Raw genomic sequence first — 18872 nt, 5'->3', positions numbered from 1 at the left:
GCTAATTAGCTGCTCAGCTGCAGCACATTGAACAGCATGTAAACATACCTGCAGACCCGTTAGACGCTGGTTTGGTCATTGCTCTTCAAAATCTGCATGAGCAACACACTGTCTGGCCATGAACTGTAGCTACAGCAGATTGTTTACTTTGTCTCAGTCCTGTAACTTCGGTAGCCTGCCAGCTAATGTTAAACAAACAAGCCTCCAACAACCCCCCCCAGCCCACCCCAGCCTACCCCACCCCACCCCAGCACCCAGCTGGCTGAGACAAAAAGAAGCATTTCTGATATTTTCCCAAACACCTTTTTTCTTCTCTTAAAAATACAAAGCTATTAACTATACATTTAAACACATACTGACATCAGTTTTGACTGAAAAGAGGGATGATTAAATGGGATTTCAGTTGAACTTTAAAGTTCCCTGGAGTCTGATGTGAACGGCCACTTTGATTTTTCTTTAGTCGTCCACTGACTCCTGGTCGATGACCTTGATATTTTCCCAGTCCATGCTGCGATTGTGTTCACAGACAGCTGATGTTACCAGTGTTCATTCAATCTCTTGTCCAGGGTCTTTGATGTTTTATTAATGTAGCATTTGCTACAACTATTGCATACGATATCATAGCGCTATATGGTGAAACCAAAGATAATTTTCCGCAATGTGGACAATGAAGTTACCACCTACCTAACTAACTATTCCCTTAACAATGTTGCTCACTAAAAATGATCCTTTGCTCATGCTGTATGCTTTCTAACTTGAAGCTCAACGTGAACAAGAAGGTCTTCCTGGTCTGTATCATCATCTGGTTTAGATGGTATCATCTGGTTGGGTGCTGTTATTTGCCTCAACATGAACAAGAAGCTGTTTCTCCTTTGTATCATCTGTTGGGGTGTTGCCATTTGCCTCATTTTGAACAAGAAGCCCTTCGTACTCATGTTGGTTCGATTTGCCATCAGTCTCTGATTGGCTGACTAACTCTTCGGGGTAGTCAATTTCTTCCTCCTCATATTGATCATACGGGAGCTTTTTCCTCTTGAAGCACCCCAGCTTTGGACACAAGAAAAAGGATTTGAGCAAGAGCCATTGAGACCCATTTTATAACAGAAAAGCATGTTTAAATGTTTTCCATTCAGTCACTAAGGCTGAAGCAACTGTGAAGATGAAGATAGTTTATCTTTCATTTCTATTTTATGTGGTAGGATTGTTCTCCAAAGTGATGATGTACGGTTTGGAATGAAATGATTCAAAATTGGTCTGTCAACACTCACCTTAAATAAGATGATTGTCAATATGATCAGGAGCAACAATCCCACTCCAACTCCAGTAAAAATTATCAGTTGTTTATCCGGCAAAAGTATGAACTCAATCTGAACCTCAGCCTGTTGGTGGATAAAATTCATAATTTTAGAGTGAGACTTATGAATGAGTATCTAGAATTTGTTATAGTTTTGGATGGGCATGTGGACACAGATTACCAATTTTTCTCGCGGATCGTTCCTGTTGTTCAAGCCAGTTACACTAGACTTCGTTTTAACACCATTTTTACTCTGTAGATAATAAATGTGATAAAATTAGGTTATCAGCATACTGGAAAGCACTAACAGCAATAAATCTTTGAAATGACAGAGCTGTGGATGAGTCAAACATACCTCTTGTTTGAGAGAACCCAGCACATATCGTTTGTCATCAAAGCTAACCTTTACAAAGCTTTTAAATCTAACCTCTGCATGGTCTCCAGTATATCGTTTCACAAAAGCAATATTCTGCAAAATGGTAAAAGTACGTCAATTAATGATAAAGTCAACACTTTAAATGGTATATTTCTGTGTATTCTGTGTTTGTGTGTGTTATTGAGACATACCGCTGCATAGTCTTTGAGGTTCCTAAATTGTACGTTTGCAGACAATGTAAACTCAGTGGCTGATTCTTTGTCCAGGATGAAAGTGTCACACTCTATGATTTTGCAGTGTTTTTCTGGCAAGCAGTACTGTAATACAGCGACAGGGATTGTAATATCATGACATTTTCAGAGAGAAATTTTTGATACTAAATATATTTTTACTTACTTCAGAACTTGCGTTATTAATGCGTGTGCATTGAGTCTTGTTCTTAAAAATGAAAAAGAAAATAATAAGCATCAAGGATTTGTTATTGTATCAAAGCAGCAGTATAAGAAAGTTAGTAGTAGTTACCTGCTGGACAGTGACTTGATAGTTCATCGTTTCAAAGTCATGTTCCAGTTCAGTTGGGAACAACAGGGACACATTGACAGGAAAAGCCTTCAAACCAGGATTATCCACCTGTGAATAGTGAGAGACAGTGGGTCCATTTTAAAGGAATAGTTCAACATTTTGGGAAATATGCTTATTTGCTTTCTTGCACAGAGTTAGCTAGATAAGAAGATCAAGGTAAATATATATTCCACCTGCAGCCGGTAAGCATAGCTTAACCCAGCATGAAGACTGGATAAAGAGGGAAACATATGACTCCAAATGAATAATAGTGTTGCTCTTTGACTGTTGGATATGTAAATAAGCAACTGTTTGCTAACACATTCACCATAACAGCTTTATAAGGTGATAATGTGGGTGTTGCATTTTGAAACTGTTCAGCTTCCACAAGTGGCCAAAAATTCAGTTAATGCAGCTTTAAAATTTCATCTTGACTGAAATAGTAGGTAATGACTGTCATAGAAGTTAATTTTTAGCAGTGCTCTGCAATGCATGCACTGTAATGTTTATACAATTTTTCAATATCAGGTGTTCCCAGAGCCAAGCATTGCAAATGGTCTGTTCTTGTCTGAATGTCTCTTTACACTGAGCGATTTTGGGCTTTCTGTGACTAAAGTTGCCAATTGTGTGAGAGACATGGTAAAACCATAGACTGTAAAAAAAAATATGGAAGTTCTTCTGACAGCCTCAAACTGATATTGTGCAGTCTGATACAGATTGTGACCAGGATTTAACTACAGGCATCTCTCACAACATGCAATAAATTTACAAGATCATTGATGTCACACAGTCTAAAGGAGCCGTAATTGTATGATTGATTGTAGCTGCTGGAGACCGCTGTTTGCTTCCTGTTTCCAACCGAAAGTCAGAACAGTTTTTTAAAAACCGTAACTTTGATCGTTGTGGTGTTTACTGTTGCCATGATGCCACAGTGGTAACTTTAACACACACCACATTTCAAGTGATCATTTTAACCCAAACCAAAAAAATGACCTTTAACCAAGTGGTTTTTGTGTTTCACCTAACCAGACCTGAACCACAGCTTTGTCACACCATGAAGCATAATTATTTTTTACCATTACTGCCGATAGAGGCAGCATATTAGAAAACGTTTACATAGGTCATTCTAGAGTGCAGGTACAATCAACTAATGTGGTCATTTCATCATGAGAATGTGTTGAAGTGGATGGTTGCTTGTTGTTAAGTAATTTACCTCACCTGAAATTTAGTAACCAGTTCTTTAGGTTTAGTATCCTCTACTGTAAAGTTCATATACCTGATGGTCTCTTCTTTCCTGAAATGAATACAAAATTATCACAATATGAAGGTGGCTGTGGGATAAAATATAATTATCATTCAAATAATAAAATTACTATGCAGCACTTACACTGTTACTGCCATTTTAACTTCATATTGCACTGTGAGGCTTTTGGTCATGGAAGCTTTGGTGGAGTTTGAATTTTTACTGAGGATGCAAAATGCATTACTTGTAAATATCATACATGAAATATGTAATGATAGTAAATAATATTTTAATAATACAGAGAAAATGTTTGGCTTTGTGTTGTGTGTTGGATTGTATGAGAAGGCCTCTACCTTTTTCCAGTAACAGTCATCGACATTGTGTCATTCCACTCATACTGAGTGGGATCAGCGATGCGGAAAGAAGCTTTAAATATCACCTTCAAAAAAAAAAAAAAGACAATGACATTAGAGTTGAATCAAAGAGAAGATGTCCAAATGAGAGAAGTTACCATGGTTGTGTAAATGTCAAAGTTTAGGGTGAGTCACAGTTCTTGACTTAAAAAAACTTCACTTCCGTCTGCTGTGAAGGTGTCAGAGTGCAATACGACTCACAGATGATCTGCTGCGATACACAGGAAGGTTGACAGCACACACAGTTTTGTCAAGTATTCCTTCTAGATCGTCACATTTGTGGAGCGTTGGTCTCGAATTCTGTTTAAAAACACACACACACACACACACACACACACACACACACACACACACACACACACACAAACCAGTTTGAACTGAGACCCTCCAGAATAAAAACTTCTGGTTTAAACTCAATGCTTGACTATACTTTGATATACTGTAGGTAAGTCTAAACTTTATGGTATTTTCTAAGAGAGAGTAATAGCATTGAAGTTCTCACACGATAATAATAACACTTCCTCCTCTGACTACACACACATCCTGTGTGGGTTTCAAAACCTCTAAAGATTTTCTGTTCTCTTTTATTTCCACAGTGAGCTGCACATGTGAAAGCTTTGCACAAGACATGCACTTAACATCAGTGGAGGTTTTGGCAAAAAATTTAATAGATGTCAGTATTTTTAACATATTTCATAATCAGCATCATGATTATTAATCAGCTAATGTTATCAGTCTCTTCCTGTTAAATGTGGCTTAATTAAAACCTGTGACTGCTGCTGTGACACCAAAACCAAGCAAATACCAGTGTTGTTTCTTTTTCAAGGAGTGATTTCATTGTTTAACATGTTGAATTAAAGGAAGGGCTCTGATTTATGATCATGTGACTTTCTCTTCACGTGTTCAGAAGTCATGTGAAAGTCTTGTATACAGCTCAACTTACAGGAACTGGAATTATGTTTGTTTTCACTTCCTGTCATCATGCCTCATTAGTAGCAAACACCCATGTTATTCAATAAAATATTTCCTTTTGAGTTTGTATGCAGCCATTATGTGTGAGCAAGAAGCAACCAGACACAAAACTACAAAAATTATGATCACCATACAGCAATGGTGTGGTCTTATATAAAACAATGTAGTATTTACACCAAGTGGCCACGTTATTAGGTACACCTTTCTAGTATACAAGGTAGGAGCCGATGCGCTCAGAACAACCTGATTTCTTTGTGTCATGAATTCAAAATCCCATCAGCACCTGTCTGGCACCTAAAAATTGTTCCACAGTCATTCCAAGTCTCTTTTCTTCCCCATTCTGACATTTTATATGAACAACTGGACCTCTTAGTCATGTCTGCATGCTTTTATACATGAAGTTGCTGCCACATAATTGCCTAATTATATCAAGCAGATTTATAGGCATACATAATGATAAATATATGTACATATACATAATAAACTGGCCACTGAGTGTAGCTCTTATATAAAAATTAAAATGTTTAAGTCACCTGTTCAACAGTCATCAGAGAGTAGGAGAGTCCTGGAGGATAATACATTGTGAGGCTGGTGTTGTACGAGTCATCGCCATGATTTATCAGGTTTACATACATGATTAAGTTGCTATCTTCTGCCACAAATAATGTTGGGGTCCTAAAAGACATATAGTAGTTCTTACATGTGACCATATTCATATTACAATATTCTTTATTATTTATTATATCACTGTGCTATGTTTGTGAGATATACGTACGTGAAGTTGAAGTCCACCTCAAGCTCAGGAATACAGATGTCATTTGCTCCACATTCCTTATGAAATGGAACCTGTAAAACAAAAAATTATTTCTGTTTATGTCATACTTGAAAATACAGAGCAAGACGGAAAAAATGATATAAACAACACAAAAGCAGCATTGATGTCAGAGTATGTATGAGAATATGACTGAAACATGACAGCTGTGACTCATCAACTGATCATCAAAACACAGTTAATGTGCCTTTTTTTTTGGCCTTTTATGCTGTACTTTCTGTTTGGTGCTAATTAGCAAATGTTAGCACGCAAACACAAATGCTAAACAAAGATGGTGAATATAGCAAACATTATACCTGCTAAACATTAGCATTTAATATATCAAATGTTAGCATTTAGTAATATAGATTTATATCATCAATAGGAATACATTCTTTCAACAACATGATGAGAAAATAGTCTAGGATTGCTGTAAAAGCTGTGGAAAAGGTATCTTGGTAAAAATGTCACTGTTTCAGCTCATTCAAATCTGTATGTCCTAAAGGAAGTCTTTGTTGTTTGTTGTATGAGTTAAATCTTTACTCGGGAAAATGAAGTGAAAATTAACAAAAGTCATGATCACATCCTTTAAACAGAATTCCATTTCACATCACTGTGATCCTTTTCTATATGCAAGCACAACTGTATCAGATATTCAGGTTAAATTCTGAGTTGGACACATGTTAACAGAAAAAATAAGGATGCAAAGAGTGCGACTGCTAGCAGCCTTCTGCTGTAGTCACTGTACAAACCTCAACAGCAGCCTGCCTTTTGCTGTCCACGTTCAGGACAGCACTCGCTCTCTCACTGTCAACTTGTGAAAAGTTTAATTTGATGCTGATAGGTGATAATGTGTCTTTCACACATTTCTGTAAGAAAAAAAGAAGAATCATTTGCATATTGTTAAAAAAAAATTCAAACAGAACATACAACAAGGAAAGAATTTTTACTTTCTGAAGTTTGGTATGAACATAAAGCCAAAGTTCTGAATAATAAATAAGTGTTTTAGGATTATTATTAGTATTGCTATTATGTTTTGGTGATAAAACATTTTAGCTTAAAAGCTAAAAATGGCTTTCACAAGCTTCTGATAATGTAAGTGAAAAGGCCATTGCTATGGGCTGGTTATTTTGAGCAGCAGATATCTAACAAGCATTTAAGGTTTACTAGAAATCATCAGCACTTTTTAAAAATTTCTGATGCCAAATATCACCTTGAAGGCTAGGAGGAAGAGGATGAGACATGGTTGATATTTATAGATGTACAGATAGGTGACAGCTGCTCATTATAGACAGTTAAATTGTATGTGAGAGTGAACTTTATTAATTAATGTACTTACTGGCATGTAGATGGAATAGTTGAAGCAGGTCCTGCTATCTGTCAGCTTGTAGGTGGAGGTAAGATTCCTGGCTTTCCTGTCAGTTTTACTGAAGAAACCTCGATATGTTTGTCTCGTCGGATCCACATCAAGCATGCAGGAAATGTTCAGGCCGTGGCTCATTGCGTCTGCAAAGGCATACAACAGTGTTTCATTTCACACATTTTGCAAAGGTGTGGAGTATCAGCAGCAGCTGATGATCATCATGGTCCCTACCCGCTTTGCTTTTTGTTGTCTCTTCCATTTCAAAGCAGGCTGTTAATGTAACCATCGGTAAATTCGCATTTGTGCCGCTCAAGCATTCAATATTCTCAGTGCTTATCTCCTCAGGCTGAAAAGACAGATGAGCTATGACATTAAAGACGGGCCTGGACCTGGAAGACATTGATTAAATGGATTATTAGAAGTTGCACATGATTTTTCTATAGTAAGACAATTCATGAATGCATGAAGGAAGGGCAAACAAGTCTTGCAACACAAACACTATTTAATTTTTCTCATTGTGCTCTGGCAAAGCCATGGATGAATTTGTTTGACAGAAGCCATTTTTACTGTGTTGTACAGGAGACGATTGACAGTTCTCACCTTCACAAAGACTTCAATAAAAATCTCTCCTACATCCATATCGGTTGTCCCTGCTGTTTTTCTATTATTTTCAAATTTAAAATCATGAAATTGAAAATCACTGAAACAATGTTTAAATCAGTTTGTGAAACATTTGAGGCAAGCGAGTTTCTGATGACTCGGTAGATTCTCAGGCAATGTGCTGCACAAACTGAGCGTGTGACATGTAATCTAGCTTTGACTGATTTCAGAAATTGCTTTTTTTTATACATGTGACCTACATACATATACAGTATCCATACCTTAAGACAACGGCCTTGCCATGTGATCCAACCACAATATCTGGGAGTCCATCCTTTCCAAGGTCGATGTCCCCATCAATGGCCTGTCCAAAGAATCTCAACTCAGGTCTCAATTCCCGTCCCGTGATTCTCTGGAATAACAGAAACAGTGAATGATTTGTACACATATTTGAAGGTACTCATTCCAGATATGGAGACAAATGCTGTGTGTTTATCGTTATATGATAGATGCTCATTGTGAGACAGGTGAAGGTTTTTGAAAGTAAAGATTTCAAATCGTTGGCAATTTTCTGCCTTTATTAGATAGCGGTGGTAGAGAGATGATAAGAGTAGTGGGAGAGAGAGAAATGCAATAAAGGTCATGCTCGGACATCTAAACACCTAAGACACAGGGGTGTCCTGATGCACTATGCACACTGTTTTTCACCTGCCTGCAGCATAGTAACTGGTTACCCAACCTGTTGCTGTTGTCTTCATCTAGAGGGATATCTACCTTTTTTTCCAAAAATAAAACCAAACATAAAGAAGAATTTTCTCTGTTCACCTGGCTGAAAGTGCTGTGTATCCCTCTGTGTCTGTCACCCAGGTAGATGTACACAGCTCCCCTGTTTTCATCCTCAAGGGGCGCTCCAACAGCAACGTCTCGGAGTCTATCTCCATTCAGATCTGCGAGACTGGATATAGTGGTGCCAAATCTACCCATGGAGGGTACAGTCACATTCAGCTCCATTGTCAATTGCATCTGTGGGAAATGATTAAGATAATAAATGTATTAAGTATCTCCCAGTATCACATACTGTCACACTGAGTGTGAGCCTTCATCACAGCCCACCTCATTCGTCAGTGCGTAGATGTAAATCTGTCCTTCTGTCTTCTCCTGAGGGTTGTAGAACAGTGGAGCTCCCACCAGCAGGAAATCAGTGTTACCGTCTGAGTTGATATCTACTGAGCACAGCTCTGCACCAAAGTAGGAACCAATCTGAAAATTCAAGTTGAAAAAGATATACACTCTCTTAACTGTTTTTGAAAGCTCTACATGTAATACAAGTGAAGTTAAGATAAATGTTTTCTCTCGCATTTTTTCACAGTTTTTTTTCAAGAAGAATCAAATTGCCAGTGCATTTCTCAAGGAAGTTCTCTGGTTTCCTCTCTGTAACCACTGAAAATCAAGTGCTTGCCCATGTTTCATTTTGTATCTCTAAATGCAATGCAGTCAAATTCATACAGGGCCCAGCAGCCTGTGCCAAGAAGCAGGTTAACTTATTTATCTGGGTAACTACAGCTGAAGTAAATGTGAGGGGTTTCTAGGCTTTACTGGGCAAAGTTATTGTTTATTCAATTACAGTTATTTGCTGTAGTTATGTAAAGTAAACATGCCTCTTAGACAGACTCCTGTTCCTGTGATACAAACTAGGTTAGTAAGAAATGTCCTACTCATGAGTAACACATGCTCTAATGATGGTCTATCAAAAAGAAAAATATTACAGTTTAAACAGTCACCAACCTGGCTCCCATTTATTCTTTGGATTGGATCATTGCTTTTGAAAATTACAACCTGTCCTTTGTGCTCATATCTTGGTGCACCCGTGAAATATAGAGCAGCGTTGTTCTTCTCTCCAACAGAAACAGAATATCCTGAAACGGTATCAGTCATATATGACACACAATCATAGTCTCACATCTCTAAAATTAGGTTCATTTGCAGACATGATTACATACATCTATTTGCTACATTTAGAATCTAAAGCTATTTTTAACCCATAATTTAGGGTGTAAACTGCCACTGGTACAGTAATTTACTGAGGTGTTGTTTACCTGTTTTTTACAAAGTATCACATAAAGTAAAATAAAAACGCATTTAATAAAGGAGAAAATAATCTAAAAAGAGAGAAATAATTTTATGTTCAATACCCATGTAGGAGTCCATCTGCATGTCTTGATCTGTAATAGTTTGTCCATGATATTCCTGTAGAGAACCCCTCCAGCTGTTTGATCCCACTGCACCCAGAATCAAAGTATCCTGTTAACAGAAATGTGCAGGTCTGGTTAGAGCACAGAGATCAGTGGAGGTACCAACAGTAATTATATTGTGAGGTAACAGCTTAACTACCTTGCAGACATCCAAAAACCAAAGACATCAAATAAGTGGAAACCATATTGTACTCAGACTGATGTGATGAATATTACATGAATTAGCATGTTAACATCCAACATACATGTTTACATAGTAACTGTACATTGTCAATTGTTAACATGTTAATAATTGCAAGTGGAGGAACTTTTTTATTAAGATGATGTCACACACACATATAGTATGTAATCTTCAATGTTTTGAATATTCATTATACAAAGATTAATATTTGACTATGTACAGTTTGAGGTTTCCTGATAGACAGTTTTACAGACGTCTCTTCATAGTGGACAAAACAGTGTAAATCTTTTACATAAATCCTTTTGATTTAGGTAACTGGCAGGCCAAACTTGACCTTTTGTTTCCTCACTATTAGTAAGATTTTTCTCTACTTTTTATCCATCAAAAAAATGTTTTTGGTGCTAATCCACAGGCCCTACATTTACCCAGTTCACCCAACCTGGAGGGTGTGGTTATTATTATTATTATTTTTAAATTGGTTATTGAAAGAACAATGTGCTGAAGGGCCAGCAAATGCGTGAGAGCCAAATATAGGACAATCTTATTTCATTTAAAACTCTATATATTAATTTTCATTGTTACTGGCAGAGTCCGCTTTTCCCACGTGGAACTCATATTGCCCTCATAGGGATTCACAGGAAGCGCATGCATGCAGTAATTGTGCATTACTGGTCTTAATTTTGACTCATTGTCAAATGCCTCTCTGTTTACTGACAGTTCTAAACCAAACATTTCCTTATACTACTGCTTCACATTAAATGTGTTCAACTGTCAATTGTTCAATGTCTTTCAAAAGTTAATAAAAACTTCCAAAAAAACAGATGTGAAAACTTGCTCCTCTTCTCTTGCCTTTCTGTCAGAGTTGTCACATGTTTGCTGCCCCTCGTGATCAATACATGTGTGGTTTCATATAGTTATGGGTAAAAGATATTTGAATGTGTCCAGATTTTGTCTTTTTGAATGTACTCACTTTGTGGAAGACAGCACTGAATCCACTCTGGGACATTTCTTCAGTCATGTTTCCTGCCCGAGACACTTTGGAGCCTAAATATGAGAAAATACCTGTACAAGTTACTATTGCAGAGACAAACTAGAGAGATAATATGGATTTTTGTAACATTATTGCACAGAGAGGGAGACAAATCATTACACATCACCTTCCATTTGAAAGATCTTTTTTTGAAAGTCTTCCAATATTCCCGTGAGTCCGTCATAGTTCTCTATTTTGAAGGCATTTTTGTGTTTTGGTTCTGAAGCAAGGGTCTTAATTTTATCCAGTTTTACATCTTTGACCTGAAACCAGAATTTTGCTTGAAATTATGAAATACCTCCAAGTCTAATGTCAGCAAGATAAACAACACAGTTAACATTACAGGACTCAAAACTGTAATCAATGCAAGCGACACAGTTTAGGGCAGAACTCAGCCACAGTTACAGTATTACTTGCTCTGATACTTGAAATGTTCAAATGCTGGTAAAAACATGTAAAAACACTGAGAAGTATGACTGTGTATCATCTGTATAGTAGTGAAATGAACTGTTATGACGATTTGCCCCTAAGGTTAGCAAGTACAGTGAGAACATAACACTTCAAAGTATTGATCTCTGATGTACCACATGTGATTGTTTTAGCTGATAAATAAATTATTCTATTGAGACTTTTCTATTGGACAAATAAAACAGAATAATGAGACATCACAGCTTACCCCAATGACAAATCGAATGATGCTTTTTTCATCATAGGTTTTGATAAGGTTGTCTTTGTCACTATCACTGGGATCTCCATCTGTGATTAGTACCAGAACTTTGGTTGCATCAGAAGAGGCGCCTGCACTTGAGTTTTCAAGGATGTCTTCCCTGAAACAAATGAAAAAGTAACATTTGTGATGTTTAGAACCCTCAAAACTTCATTTACTGATTTTTATAGAAGAATAAATGAGCATTCATTACTCTAACCAATAAGATTATAATAATGTCATTGTGCTTTTTTTTAATTTTATACTGATGTTAGTGACCCTGCTGTGCATCCTCTCTGATTGATTGCAGTCTGAATGTCTATTAAAACTAACTGCTACAAACAGGCCTGCTATTAAACTTTATTAAAACTGCACTGGAAACATCTTATTGTGACTTTTCATTTCCTATTGTCCACTTCTTCATGGAAATCTGAAAAACACTCCATCACATGGTCGTATTTGCCCAGAAAAACAATATGCTGTAACAGTTTTTGTTTTGGATAGATTAGATTTTTCCCTAAACAACAGCTGTTATTTCAATGTTATTCCACATTTAAGAGTTATTTGCATAATTTGACTTAACTTACAACACAAATTTGAGGGCTTTGTGTGTGTTGGTGAGACTCTTCATATGAAGTTCCTGCTCAAGTTTTTTGAGAGCGTTACCAGCTTCATAGTCATTGAAGTCAAAAACTTTTCTGGTATTTGAGCTGAACTGAACTGCTGCAAACTGAAAAAAACAAGGCAGTATTTATATCACATTTTACAAATAAATGCTATGAATCCTTTAATGTTGTACTGACCTTGATTGATGAGTTCTTAAGACTTTTCATTATATCCACTATGAAGTCTTTATTTTTTTTAAATTCATCAGTGGTCATACTCCCAGATCCATCAAATAAAAACACAAGGTCCACTATTTTTTTTGTGCATTCTAGAAAAAAAAATGAGTGGGAGTTTATATGTAATATTTAGTCAGGACAAAGAGATTTAGAACAATATTTTATCACATGGGGCACATTTCAAGCCAGTTGACAAAACCGCAGAGTTGGAGAATTTTACACTCTTTAATTTAAATGTCTTTTACCTTGGAAACCAGATTTGAAAGAGGAGATACTCTTAAGTTCATCTGTGATCCTGTAGCACATACTGTTCAGATAGGTGTTCCCATCACATTCATGAGCTACACTTGGACTGCAAACCTGCATCAGAACATGACAGAGGACAAAGGAGTTTGAGGTAATGTCACTGAGAAGTGTATTTTACAATTTTATCTTGTTAACTACATGATCTTTGTGGTTTCCTTACAGTGAATTCGGAGCCTGTGTAGTCCATTGCTATCGACAATCCAAGGTGCTTGACTGGTGCTATTTGGTTTTTGAGATGAATTTCTGTGACAATAGCAGTTGATTAGTACTATTCATTAAAAAATACACAAAGCTTTTCAGCCACATTTTAAAATGTTTCCATTTTACATTTCATACTTTTTTGTTTTTAATGTTGTGTTTAATTGTGAAATATTGACTTGAAAAACCACATTCATATACCTTCAGGGTTGAAGCACTTGTTGGGTTGTTCATGGTTGGGTTTGCATATTGCGCCAGATCCATTTAGCTGCAGAGGTGCAGTGACAATTATCCTGTAGATGAGATCAACAACCATGATAACAGTAATTTTAACTATTTCAGTGGCCAGGCTTACATGGGTAGCACAGGATGTAATATTGATCTCTTCGTGATGCCACAGAACAGTCACAGGATGCAATAATATTAAGTGATAAACACTCTTCATCCAAGTTTCTGGTAAAGTAAAACTTGTCCTCCATCTACACTAAAATTGCATACAAAAGGAAGCCATGCAATTTAAATTTGGGAGAAATAAGGATTTTGGCAATTAGTAGTAATAAAAAAAAATATCAAATGAACCACAGAGTTGTAAATGCAAACTTACCCTTTGCTCTTGCTATTATTGTACTGAAGCACTTTGTATCCAAAGAAATCTTTCTGTTCACCAGTATAGACATCAGGATTTGTAACATCAATGTTGAAAGCCAAAGAAACGGGGATGGCTGCAATTATTGAAGATAAAAAACAAATAAGTTTTGTTAGCCTTAATCTAAATAGATGGTTACTCATTTGAAATAATTACAAACAGACATATAAAATAACTGCTTTAGAAATAAGCTCAAATATAAAGATGGGTCAGTGATCTAACATTGCCAAACATTCACCACTACAGTCATGAAAATTAAAAATTCAGTGCTTTACTATGTATCGTTTAGGTCTGCACAACACACCTTTCACATTCAAGAATAGATTTCTAGAGGTACTAATAATTACAAATACAGCTCAATGAAAGAAAAAGTAGCTAGTGTGTAAAAGAATACCAAAGTGCATCTTTGGCAAATGTTTAGTCAACACTTCACTTCCAGCTTCATGTTTATGTTTATTCTGACTTTTTCAGTGTGGCTGACAGAACTAAACACTACAACTCCTCATCCCATCTCAACTCACGATGAACTTATTTCATACACATAGACAAGACTGGCCACAACACTACTGCCTGTATACATGGTAGCCACTAGGGCGGCAATCAACGCCAAATCATTCTTGGTGGACACTGTTTTCCATCTTTAGGGGTTACAAATTGAGTTACATTGGGTCAAGCCTGGGCCTTGAGGTCACACTGTAATTCTTAAGTGGAAGGAGACATTCTCTCCTCTCCTTGAGACTCAAGAACCCTCTGTGATGTTTGAGGAGGCAGAGGCCTCTCTGATAAAGGATAAATCAGCATTGCCATGGTTACCAAGGTCGGAGGGGGATTTCCTAGACAACACAGATAGGTGAATGCCTAGATTCTATTTACATAATCAGACATTCAAACCAGAATGTGCTGACAGTGATCTGAAGTTCCATGCAACGTGACCTGAACTAATGCGGGTAAAATGCTGTTCCTTGTAGTTCCTTGAGACTAGTGAACCAATTAGACTAATTTTTCATATTGCTGATCTGTTGGGGTGAAAGACTAAGAGGCCTTCAGAGGGCAGAACGGAAAGAGACAGCATTGGAGCAGAACACTTTGCTGTTCGCTGTTTCAGTTTCTCCTTGATCCAGTGCTTCAATAAACATTTTCAGCATTAAGACATCAAAGGCTCGTGTGCACTTTCTCCGCTGAGGTGCTGACCATCGCTCAATATTTCCACAACAGACACCAGAATATATTCCATTTAATTTTATCTATCTTAAAGTCTGTGTAAAAGAAAACAAGAGATTTTGTTTTTAAACACATTATACATGTTAGAAAATAATTGCTGACAATGTGAAAAGATTGAACTATTAAGTACTGAATTGTGGAGTTAGACTGTTAAACTGTTTTTTTTAAATTTCTGAGTTCAGGATTTTTTGGGCGGGCCTGAAATGGTGGATCCATGATGTAGAGGGGTTACTAGCATGACCTTTCCCCTACTATACTAACACTAGAGTGCACATACTCATAGTTCATACTTTTTACACTGGGTAGTTTTACTAACTTTGGAGACAACTGGGATTCCCTTTGGATAATCTGCTGTTACTCATGAATGGGGCCATTTTCGGTCAACATTAGTGCTAAAGGAATTATTTTAAACCCAGCTGGAGTGTCTATCAACAGGTGGAGCCACTAGTGGCTTTGGCTTCAGCACTGGATGTGCAGCTGGGCAGCACTTCACTAAAAGGCACGGTGTGAGAGGCAATTTCTCCAAGGATTATGGCCACAATGAAGCCACCAAGGATGTTTTAGCAGAGAAGTAAGTAACATTAAATGCACTGAACTCTACTGAAAACAGTGACAATTTAACTTAACGATGATTGGTGAGGGTTTGCTTGTTAACTAATCATTCAATCAATCAAGTTACATTTTTACTGAAACAAGTCCACATTTACCTACAAAATATGTGCTCCTGTTACTGTATTTTAAAAATATCATCCATGTTGCGCACCTTACACCTACAAACAAGGCCTATCTTAAATTGTGTATTTTTATACAGGAGTTTGGTATCAGCATTGTTAACTCAGAGGCTGTTCAGTTGGGCCGTGCTTTCAGTGCCTTCAGCAGAAATGCCCCCAGAGTTTCAGAGCAATACTGCTTATTTTTCCACAATTTTGAAACCTAACTTTATATATTTGGCGATTTTTTTTTAATCATTAAAATTTGGTTGGGGGTTAATTACACATTTTTCTTGGTGTGAAAAAACCCAGAACACATATTTATTATTGTTTTACAGGGACTTCAAACATAGCTATAACAGTGCAACACACGAGTGGGTTAATATTGTGTTACTGTTAAAAGAGTACTGCAGCAATTTAGCATTGCACTCCTACAGTATTGTCAGATTTGCGATGGACAGTTTAAAATGCTTTAAAAAACACAAGCAAACAAAAAAAAACACTACAATCAAAGTACAAATACAGACACTACACACAATGGAACTGAGTTACAATACGTCAGAGGTTTCTGGGGGATACAAAAATCCCACAGAGTATTATTTCCAGATTCCGCAGGTAGAGAAAACAGCAAGGCTAAAAGCATATTGGACGTTCATTCTTCAAGTGGCTAGAGATAAATGCTAATGTTGCTCCGTTCCTACTAGATGTGTAAATAGGCAACTTTATTAACACGTAACTGGTATTTCTAGAGGTTCGCCTAAATTGCAAAAATGATTTCTCTTTTATCACTAGATGTATCTAGTGATGCCAATATTTTGGGTTTTCTGTGCTGAAGTTTTGAAATATCCACCTCAGAAATTTTTGCTGCCACCCCACTAGAATAGAGGCAAATGGAGTTGCATCTGTGCTGCTCAAAGCACTGAAAAAATCACATTTGTTTGCTCAACAGCATTGTTTCTCCCCTAAACAATGTCCTGGTTACTATGGATAACCCACAGACCTTTCTGTTTCTATTCACTCTGTGAAAAGCAGCTTCAGTGGAAACTCTTGGGTTGAATATTGTAAAAGTCATAACATGCAGCTGCAAAACTGCATGAAATGATTCAAATCGTTCGCATACACTTGTGGTTGAACTGTCATCCTGGCTCATAATAGGTTTCCTGAGCTTTTGCACTCAGCACTGTTTCAGGTTGGATTGCAACTTCAAACATGATAATATAATAAATAAAAATTGAAGAAAAAATATTTTGAAAATAGTAAACATTTAAGTAAAATCAAACTTTTTAAGATTTTACAAAATTTCACATCAGGTTATACATTTTTTTCTATGGTTTTAGAAAACTACAGAAAACTCAAAAACTCAAATAAGTCATAACATTTTCAAGGCTTTTACCCTCAAAATAACTGTCTTTCCTTTTCTAAGGCAATATTGTCTCATGATGACTCAAACGGAAGCAAAAAATTTGATCTTACCAACAGCCACCATATAGGTGAGCAGGAAGATGCGACGCTGCCCATACATCTTTCACATCACTCTAATGGTGCAGCTTGTGTGTGTTGCTTGATACATGTCTGTGCAATACTTCCTGTTTTCTGAAAAATCGAGGGCGTTTCCGTAACAGGTGGTTCCCAAATTGCTGCTCTCGCAGCAAAATGCTTCTTTTCCCTCATGCTTCCTCTTTTCTTTGGTCATTCTGAAACACTTACTTATATTTTGGCATTTTTTCAACCACTGAAGACATTTTTGTGGTTATACTGTCTACTGAATCAAAAAATGAGATTATACTGACTAAAGGAAGAAAATGATCGACATAATGATTTTCTGCAGGTCTCAGTCTAGCTTCACTGAGATACTTTTCTCTCTTTTTAATCCATTTGTTTATATCATATAACTTTAACATCTTTGAATTGTCCTCGACCCACATCACACACATTTTGGTAAACCCTCACAGCATGTATACACTATAATAATAATAAGATTTGTAGTTATCTATAAATAAACTGGCAATACAGACATTAGGGTGTTGACTTTAAAGTGAGAAACTTGTGAGAACCCCAGTGCTCTGACACTTATACCATCTCTTAAATGTGGTAAAATCAGAATGGTGGTATTGCTACAGTTAAAGAACAATACCACAGTATAAAAATATTCCATTGCAAGTAAGTACTCATTACACAGAACCTCCCCATTCATTACTGAGGCAGTGCAGGTCTTATGTAATATGTGCCAGCCTGAGGGCAGACGCTACGGGAGAGTGTGGAGATATGGACGTGTGAGATGGGCAAACTGCAGACAAGGATGGATTACTGAATGAGGGTAGCGGGAACAGGCCCAGGGGCTCAAGGTTCCAGAGAGCCACTGGCCCCAAGAAGCAACTGTCAAAAACATTTCTTGTTGGTAATGAAAGTGCTCAGTCTGTCATGTCAATAAGAAGGCTCCTAAAGACCATCTCAAAAAACTGAAGGATTAGTTTAAACATTCACAGGCATCAGATGAAAAAATAAACTCCTTCACAGGAAATGTTTTCTGACGGACATTCAGGTCTACAGTGATACACCATATGGGCCCTCCGACTCTGCTGTAAGTGAGAAACACAACTGGATGTACAGAAAGCTAAATGGGCTAAAACAGTCGTTTTTTTTAACTTTGGGGGAAGATGCAAAATCCTGTAGGCTATGTTTTTGCAACACAGGGTTATTCAATTAGTGAATAATAGAATGAATAAATATTTAAAATAAAAAAGGAAGGAGGTAAAGATGTGTAATGATATATATATATATATATATATATATATATATATATATATATATATATATATATATATAACTTTACACACATAAAAACACACATAAAACAACACCAAAGTTACAAAGCCTATATAGCTTTCCGTACATCCAGTTGCAGTTCTCACTTATGTTAGTTCGGTGAATATGTATGGTAACCTGGCAAATATGCAAGACTAATAGTATGGTGGCATAAAGGGAAATGGAAATTCCGAAGGGAATAGAATTGGCTGCTTCACCAGTAAAAACAAATATGTTTTGACGGCCCACCAACCCAAAACTGTATTTTTTGACAGTCACCAGCCGGTTTCACTATCAAAATTTGATCCATTTGGTCCAATAACATTTGGGAAGTCTGAAAGA

The 18872-nt window shown here is 36.8% G+C and overlaps 1 protein-coding gene across 1 annotated transcript; it reads right to left on the bottom strand.

The window, feature by feature from the left end:
* Positions 1 to 319: 319 nt before the first annotated feature.
* On the bottom strand, positions 320 to 17269 carry zmp:0000001082 (integrin alpha-D). Its single transcript, XM_044346678.1, has 31 exons — positions 17199 to 17269; positions 13753 to 13870; positions 13350 to 13441; positions 13111 to 13193; positions 12890 to 13004; positions 12606 to 12736; positions 12390 to 12532; positions 11773 to 11923; positions 11224 to 11359; positions 11037 to 11110; positions 9826 to 9934; positions 9419 to 9549; positions 8747 to 8893; positions 8459 to 8656; positions 7915 to 8045; positions 7265 to 7422; positions 7010 to 7176; positions 6423 to 6539; positions 5635 to 5705; positions 5393 to 5534; positions 4089 to 4187; positions 3828 to 3913; positions 3619 to 3696; positions 3450 to 3525; positions 2193 to 2300; positions 2067 to 2108; positions 1862 to 1987; positions 1650 to 1763; positions 1476 to 1547; positions 1269 to 1379; positions 320 to 1047 (listed from the first exon to the last, which is right to left on the bottom strand). Exons 1-31 carry the CDS (start codon positions 17245 to 17247, stop codon positions 808 to 810), a joined length of 3615 nt encoding a protein of 1204 aa, XP_044202613.1. The 5' UTR covers positions 17248 to 17269; the 3' UTR covers positions 320 to 807.
* Between the last annotated feature and the right edge of the window lie 1603 nt (positions 17270 to 18872).

This window comes from Thunnus albacares, chromosome 3 (assembly GCF_914725855.1).
Source record: "Thunnus albacares chromosome 3, fThuAlb1.1, whole genome shotgun sequence".
NCBI lineage: Eukaryota > Metazoa > Chordata > Actinopteri > Scombriformes > Scombridae > Thunnus > Thunnus albacares.
This window is presented reverse-complemented; position numbering and strand designations above follow the sequence as displayed.